At 38.5% G+C, this 8,847-nt stretch overlaps 1 protein-coding gene across 1 annotated transcript; it reads left to right on the top strand.

Moving 5' to 3' along the window:
- Window positions 1-5,406: 5,406 nt before the first annotated feature.
- Window positions 5,407-6,791, top strand: LOC132129151 (transcription factor HES-5-like). Its single transcript, XM_059540627.1, has 2 exons — window positions 5,407-5,616; window positions 5,730-6,791. Exons 1-2 carry the CDS (start codon window positions 5,557-5,559, stop codon window positions 6,141-6,143), a joined length of 474 nt encoding a protein of 157 aa, XP_059396610.1. The 5' UTR covers window positions 5,407-5,556; the 3' UTR covers window positions 6,144-6,791.
- The last annotated feature ends 2,056 nt before the right edge of the window (window positions 6,792-8,847 follow it).

The raw sequence follows: 8,847 nt of genomic DNA, 5'->3' as shown, positions 1-8,847 counted from the left end.
TCGCGCTCTCACTGAAGACTGCGAGTCACGGGCGTCGCCTATAACCTAAATACCTGAGCAAAAGAAGAGCTCTCATCTCATCATACCGACTGAAACAATAGTGTGACGGGTTTAAATGGTTCAGTTTTTGGGAAATGTGTTAATACATTAAGGAAAGATTCATGAAATATTTAGGCTTCTGTGTTTCTACACTATAATGTTCAGTTATCTAGTGTGAACATGTGAACATACAGTCTTCAATTACAATTAGTAGCAATTAGTTAAGAAAAGCAAACCCCAGCAGGATGTAAAACGGGTTCTTACCAATACACGGGTTTGAAATATTATTTGCGTTAAATGAATATTTTACATTATATCATTATTAATTTAGATTAATAGAAAACCTCTGCCAAGATGCAAAATCGAACATATTTCAATATCAATTATTTTTATTGTAAAATTATTATAATAATATAATTATGTATATTATATAAATCTTATAACTGATACATATTACTACAATATAAATATTAATTAATAAAGCCTATTATAGGCTATTAATCCGCGATTCAGTCCTATTTTAATAAAAAAAATCTTTTCTCATCTAGCTCTTTGTAGCTATCTCATTTACTGTTTAGTTCTTTTCGTAATTGGTTTAGTTTTATGTTTACCTTCCATGCATTAAAATGAGCGGCCTACTATGCATCTTCAGGGCCATTTATATGAATTGAATATAGTCGCGAGATGGCGCCATTGATATGAGAAAAGCGCGACCGCGGAGAAATGCAGGATAGGTCACATGAAAGTAGCGCAGTTGTTTTAAAATCTTTAATTTAGCTTCCGTAAAACAAAAACTGAATGTTCTATACCGCAGGAGACTATTACATAGCAGGCTATTACAGAAAGCAGTGCAGGTGCAGGAATAATGATTTTTAATTAGAAGGCCCTATTAATTATAGCAACGCGAAAAGTGTGTAATAGCCAATGGTAAGTCATCCAACAACATCTAAATTACAGCGTACTGATCTGTGAAATTTGAAAGTGCATTGTTCTGCCACTCTAAAATGTTTTGTTTTCTGCACAGGTTAATAATGTGACATGGCGAGACAATGACAAATAATGTCACTGTGCAGCCATGCACCGAGAGATATTTCTGAACTACATTACTGCTGTTCTGTTCTGTGATTAAACTGGGAGGGGTTCATTCCCAGTACATCTCCCAGGGGTTTGATCATATAAAGAAACCAGGCCAGTAGCCCGGAGAGTGATTGGTGGATGACAGTAGTAATGTGGAGGTGGAGGTTTTGGGGTCCAGTGGAACAGCAGTTAAATAATTGCTCACATCTCCAGGGGAACACGCTGCCCCTCAGCAGGAGGCAATAAATCAACCTCCCCCTCCTGCTCCTGTTTTTTAATGTAAGTGCATCACACACCGCTGAGATGTACCAATTTAGGCTCGACACACTGTGGAACACAGTGATATTTTGAGCTTCGCCCAGTGTAAATCGCAATGGACATCAAACTGAGGATTTAGGTTAGAATGAGATTTATTTCCAGGCAGCTAAAACAAACACTGCCATATTTGAGTGACAATCTAAGTGGAAGTTTCCTTAAATATATTAAATGTCTTTGTAGTCTGCAACAAGGTTTTTTTTTTTTTTGTAACATTTAACTAATATAACACACAGATCCCCAAATGATTCTCGTTGTAGTGTCTCTTGGGGCCCGCGAGATGGCAGTGCAGAACAGCTTGTGTACTACATTACTATGTATTTCTGCAGATTTTATGAAGGTAAATGTAAAACTTTTTAATAAATTTTTTAGACCAAGTAAGGAAAATGTAAGGAATAAACTGAAAGGAACACAATAGGTCAGTATGTTCTCTACATGTAAATGTCTAAAGAGCACACATTAACAACACTTTTGAATATAGCCTACGACTTCCAGTGGATTTCTATTATTTTTAAATTCATTTTACACACACACACACACACACACACACACACACACACACACACACACACACACACACACACACACACACACACACAGAGTTTAAGACTTGAATACTTCAGCTCCCAAAAACTAGAACATGGAAGTGATTTCTACTGTAACTTCTGATAAATCCGCAAAATACTGATGTTCTTCCTCAGTATATTTGTGTATATATATATATATATATATATATATATATATAGTATTGTTTACCTGTGTATATATCTAAAGATTCCTAAATCAAGATCCTTTTATTCAAGAAGCAAAATGAAAAATTATAACTTTGCATCTCAAATAAATGTATCTTGATTTTAAAGAATGATTGATTTATTTGTATTAGAAAGCATGACAAAAATACTGAGGAAGATATACATATTTAGCAATGCCTGCAACATTTAATGCTAAGACATTAAAGACCGGCAGAAACACTGTACTTTAGCCTAGTTTTGTCACTTTTGTTACTGAATCCACAAAACATGACAACAACTATACATGAATAAAAAAATACACATGAAATGGGTTTTTATTAACAAAACAATTCACATAAACGTCTAATTAAATCCTCAATAAATGCCGTCAATAAATTAAATTGGAATATTCTTAGGTAATAATACTAACACAATCTCTTGCATAAACAGCATACAAGACTTTTCCTTTTTTATCAAGGGATATAGTTTAGTTTTAAGTTTATGATTCAACATTCATATTTGCTAAATGTTGAATTCTGAATATCTCTTTTCCTTGTGTATTGTATCGAAGCAATTACAATTGTTGATATTACAACAGATCCCAACATAAGATCCATTTCTTCCCTCAGGGCAGTGTTCATTTCGATTTAGAATTTGTCTTTATAAAAGACTTTTCTTCATTAATATGCTGCTGGGAAAAATAAGAGAGGAGAATAACGCCTCCATTTCAAGAGCACAGGGTGAGTTCAGATCATAACTTCTTTCAGCAGATCAAGATTTGGTGAATGCATTTCCATATCTTCTATGGCACTGCTTTTGGTCAATGCTGAATACACAGAGGAGCCACATCCTCTGCTAAGTCTGGTAATAAGCGAAGTGTCTCCCTTGAATACTTGGAGTATCCACTGTGGAAGAGCAAGGTCTTCTTTGGGGTGAAGAAAGAGACTGTTTTCCCCCAAAGGTCAGTGGGAGGAACACCATTGTGCAGCCGCTGTTCCAGGACGCTCATAATCTGCTCTACACCATCAGAGGATTTCCTCTCCAGACTCATAAGTTTACACCTAAGAGACAAGAAGCATTTACATGACTTAGTTCAATAGTTTGAAAATAACTGTAACAGACAATAAGTCATGACTGTTTGTTAACTTGCGTTTTCTGCAGATCTCTCATGGTGAAGGCCTGGGTTGTTCTTCAGCGTGTTGTGTTGAGAAGTGATATGCATTGAATTGTCTCTTTCCCTTGGCTTGAATTTATATGCAGATGGGATGAATTTAATGAGATGTAAGTTCTCACACTTTTGAACCAATCAGGAAACTGCAGTATGACTATAGTGCGAGGGTGGATTGTTTAAACATTTAATGCCAAGGCCCTAAAAACCAAAATGAGCAGGTGGCTTTATTTTGTCTGTCAGTCAAGGACTGAGGCATTGCTAAAAGAGCAGAAGTGAGCATGTGAATTAGCTTTGACCTCATTCATGCTGTCAGACAATAATGTGTGGGAATGTGCATTTAAACATCTGCCTGGAAATACTACAAAAAAGCAAAACTTTAGATTAAAGATTAAAAATTAAAGACATTTAACATCAAAAATGTATTTAGTCATATATAGTTCATTCATTCATTATGCACATTAATATTTAATATACAATGAAGTTCATAGCTCTAAAACAAGTGAAACTCAACATAGTTAAAAAAAAGTTAGCAATATTTATTTATTTACATATATATAATACACATTAAACATAAATGTATTCCTATTTTATTCATAAATTATTTATTATACTTATTTATTTATATTATTATTTATTTAATATAGAGTGGTGGATTATTTTTCTCATAGCTCAAACAAGCGAAAAAAAAAGGTGATGGTAAAGATATTAATGTGTAGAGATTCAACATCAATCAGTCAATCAATTCATTCATTCATTCGTTCAGTCATTCATTCATTCATTCAATTATTCATTATTTTAATACATTTTAAATTAAATAATCACATTAAAAATGTATTTATTTATAATTGTTTAATATATTTATTATATAAATATTGAGTATGCAAATAATTGTGTTCATACATGAAAGTTGATACAAACCTGATGCATATAATGTTGGTCAAACGTCCAAATTTTTATTTTCACACTTTAATCATCAAATCATGATTAATTGCTGCATTATGATACAATTTTGTCAAAAAAAAAAAAAATTAGAATGAGCAGATGCTATGTGATATAGCCTAGGTTGTACACTCTAGGGCTGGGACGCTGTTATTTAAGGATGGTAATTGAATGATGTCTCCAGATGGTGAGCCTGGCTGCCTGGGAGATGCTGTGAGAACAGTCAACACTGGGAAGTGGGAGGCAGGGTCCCTCTGACATTGTATAATGGGCCACGCTTCTTTTATCAGTGGGATCAGAGTCAGTGAATAAGTGTGGGAAGCCGTGCCACACAAGCGTTCCCAGGTTCTCACAGAGTGGAGCGTGTGACAGCAGGCCAGACAGCTGGAAGTGTCTTAAGTATGTGTGAGGAGAGTGTGCCATGAGAGAAGTGTGCTGCTCAGACCCCATAAAGCTGAGAGGAAAACTGCCTGTATACACACTTCAGAGATGGTACTCTACTTCCACTGAAAAAGCTTAAAAAAATAAACAAATAAATAAAAATAAAATATGATAAAATAATTACATCTGTAGATTTTTTTATACATTATATCTAGATGTTTTCTATCCATTGTTCTATTTATTTGTTGTTTTTATGTAAAATATGTCATAAGTACCTAGAATGAAAAAAGTATATATATATATATATATATATATATATATATATATATGCCATATATATATATATATATATATATATATATATATGCCATATATGTATATATATATGCCATATATATATATATATATATATATATATATATATATATATATATATATATATATATATATATATATATATATATATATATATATGCCATATATATACCATATATACCTTGAGGCTCATGTCAAACTCACAAGAGACAACGGCAATTTTGGGGCTTGTGTGAAGAACACAATAAACTGTGCTTTAAAGACTGAAATTACTTGCAAGCAGATCATTTTACGAGGTCACAAATTTCCCACATTCATAGGCCACTAGCTGAATCAGTCTTCATACCTCTTAAACGCCCCTCCACCTGCTCCCCAGAGATGCACTCATTGTGTGGGAGCAATAAGGGCTTCAGCAGCCACATGGTGGCCCAAACGCTCCCATTGGCTGCAGACTGTGAGAACCTCCAGCAAACTCCAGACTCACACATTCATATGGAGATTTGGGAGTATAAATAGAGGGAGAGGAGAGAGAGCTGAGCACAGATCTGATTTGATCCTAACAGAGAACCGAACACAAGACACACAGCCATGGCACCTACAATCACTGGATCAATCATCAGCAGAGAACAACTTCCACTCTCAAACAAGGTAAATATTCAACATCTCATATCTGACTGCATAAATCATAGATTGTTATGAAATATAACCAGCAAAAATGATGGATGAGAGTTTCTAAATGAATGTTCCTAATGTTTCCTCAGCTGAGAAAGCCAATAGTGGAGAAGATCCGCAGAGAACGAATCAGCAGCAGCATTGAGAAGCTCAAGTCTCTTCTGAGTCAAAATTTCCTAAAGCAACAGCCCGACTCCAGACAGGAGAAAGCTGAAATCCTGGAGATGACGCTTGATTTCTCGAGACACCAGCAGTGCTCCCAGAATCCCTCGGCCTGCAGCTCTACTGCAGCTCATGACAGACACTTCAGATGTGTGCAGGAGGTCGTCAACTTCCTGTCTAAGTGTCCGGAGCAGACCGAGTCCCACAGAAGACTGCTGAAGCACTTCCTGCACACACAGCTCTACACAGAGAACCTCACACATTCACCGTCTCAGATCAGTTCACCAGCCACACAGAGCAGCAGCAAAGAGCAAACTCTGGTGCTCTGGAGACCCTGGTAGAGCCACCAGGACCCGTGTGATTTATCAGACAGAATTCATTATGCCAGTCTGAGATTGGCGTGGACTGTAATTCTAACGCAGGAAATAATTTTCGCCTCTGCTGCTTATGCAGGACCTTTAATCTGCTTTCAGAGAAAGTTTGTGTTTCATTGAAACTGTGTGACCAGTAATATTTGATCAGAATGTACAGCATTCTTTTGCCATGTGTGAAAATTAAGATTGATATAAACATACAAGTCTGATTTAGACTTTGAGCTCTTGTAGCTCTTTCACCCATATCGGGTTTGTTTTCTTACTGCTTTCATTTACTGAAAGCTTTTGATGTATATTTCTGTTGTTTGAAATACACCTAATGGTTTTCTTATTATATAAGAAATATTTCTTCATTTGAAGGATATTTGATTTGGTGTTGAAAGCACATATAATTGTTTTTCATCATGTGTTTACATGAATGAGACATTTCCCCTGTAAAGGGCAGTTGAATATTGTCACTGTTAGTGATCTGAATTTTATTGCTTATATTCAAAGTCAAGTTGTTACCTTCATTGAAGGTATGTTCAGCATTTGTATTACTTCATACTGAAGTGGAACATTAAAATGAATTTGTAGAATATAATCTGTGCAATGTTTTGAATGTTTTCTTCATCAATCAAAATAAATCACAGCACATTTGCACACTATAAAGATGTTTTAATTGCTGTCAATTTTAGTCAGTCTGCACATCAAGGTCCCTCATTTGCCATACAAAATAATTATTACATTAAAACATAAAATATAATCGGAAAACTTTCAGCGAGTTCTTCATCTGTCAAGCTCTTCACAAGTCAAATGAAATCACAGCTACACTCAAAAGGTACAAAATCTGTCAGTGGGTTGGAACCATTTAGGTAATAAAATGTACACTTTCGGTACTATGCGTATTAAGGAACTAATATGCACCCTTTATTGGCAAATACAGTATAAAGGTGTACCTTTCGTAAGGGTAATGCACCTGTGACAGCTGAGAATGCTCTTAATAAGTTTGAATATGATAGTATGACATACCGTTTCCTGTTTATGTCATGATCCGGGTTCCTCCTTTCTCTGTCCCCCTCTTGTGGTCATCCTGCACACTCTTTCTCTACACCATCACTTTAACTTCATTAGTCCCAGCTGTTCCCATTACCCAATCCTTCCACCTGTTTCCCCTTTCCCCTGATTCCTCCTGCTATTTCTACCTCCGCTTTCTTTAACCCTTTTGTCAGTTTATTCCTAGCGATCAATGCTGAAGACGCATCTCTTACCTGCTGTATCTAGTGTTTTCCTGTCCTGTCTCGTCCTGAGTGGTTGGTCTGGAAGTCATTCCCCTTCACGCTCCTTACTGTGCTCTACCAACTCAGACGCTGTGGTCCTGAACGGACGCGGTATCCAGCCTACGGTACCCACGCTCTCTGCAGGCTTCGCCTCTAGCCGTACCCTCTGTTGGAATCTTCCTCTGCACCTGGCTCAGCTGCCGCTCATCCCGAATCCCAGTAACCTGTTATCTGCTACCTTTTGTTAAAGCTCAGGGTTTACGAGCGAAGAATTCTGTTTGACTGATACCTCTGTCTCCGGAGTGGATTTATGTTTCCCATTTGATTCTTTGACTGTCTCATTTACATTAAAAGACCGTGATTGAGAGTCTCGCCTTTTGGTCCTCTTTCTCTCCCATAACAGAATAAACTGACCAGTTATGGACCAGGCGAGCAGCAATCCCTTTCAAGCGGCGTTCGAGCTCCAGGGCGCTATGTTTATGCAGACACGAGCAGGAGATATCCACCACTCGCAAGGCTGTTGACTCCCTTGCCAACCAGATTCGTCACGAACCACCCACCACTGAGATACGTGAGGGGCCTGAACCACGGATCAACAATCCCCCTGTCTACTCTGGTGAGCCAGCTCAATGCCGCTCCTTTCTCACCCAGTGCGAGGTTGTCTTTTCGTTACAGCCCGCTACTTATGCTCAGGACCGGGCCAAGGTGGCCTACGTTATCTCCCTCCTCGCAGGACGAGCACGGGAATGGGGAACGGTAAACTGGGAGGTGGAGAGTGGTTGAGACTTTACTCTCTTCAAGCGAGAGATGATCCGTGTCTTCGACCGGTCAGCCCACGGAGAAGAGGCCTCATGACTCCTCTCTTCCCTTCGCCAGGGTAGGCGCTCTGTTACCGACTTCTCCATAGAGTTTCGCACCCTGTCCATGTCCTGTGGGTGGAACGAACTGGCTCTGGTTGCGCGCTTCCTGGAGGCGTTAAATCCTGACCTCAAGGACGAGATCTTCATGCGCGAGGTACCTGCTCGGCTTGATGCTCTTATTGATCTGGCGATTCGGATTGAGAAGCCGCCCTCTTCTTGACTCTGCCCGCTGGTTCCACCTCTCAAGCCTCCAACACCGACACCGAACCCATGCAGCACGGTGGGCTCCGTATTTCTGCCAAGGAACGCGAGCGAGGCATCCTCAATCGCCTGTGCATGTACTGTGCTTCAGCAAACCATTTTGTCTCCAACTGTCCGGTAAAAGCCAGAGCTCGCCAGTAGTCGGAGGTTACTGGAAAGCGCGATGTCTAGGACCTCTCCATCCAAGTCTTGTACTACCCTTCCTGCCCTTCTTCGGTGGCCCATCTCGTCTGTCTCCTGCAGGGCTCTGGTCGATTTCGGGGGCAGAGGGTAATTTCATCGATGAGCTGT

This window comes from Carassius carassius, chromosome 46 (assembly GCF_963082965.1).
Source record: "Carassius carassius chromosome 46, fCarCar2.1, whole genome shotgun sequence".
NCBI lineage: Eukaryota > Metazoa > Chordata > Actinopteri > Cypriniformes > Cyprinidae > Carassius > Carassius carassius.
This window is presented reverse-complemented; position numbering and strand designations above follow the sequence as displayed.

Excerpts from the sequence above, each read along its gene's own strand:
- LOC132129151 (XM_059540627.1), top strand. The coding sequence starts at position 5,557 with ATGGCACCTACAATCACTGGATCAATCATCAGCAGAGAACAACTTCCA. Across the intron at positions 5,617-5,729 it reads AACTTCCACTCTCAAACAAG|CTGAGAAAGCCAATAGTGGA; the intron begins GTAAATATTCAA and ends ATGTTTCCTCAG.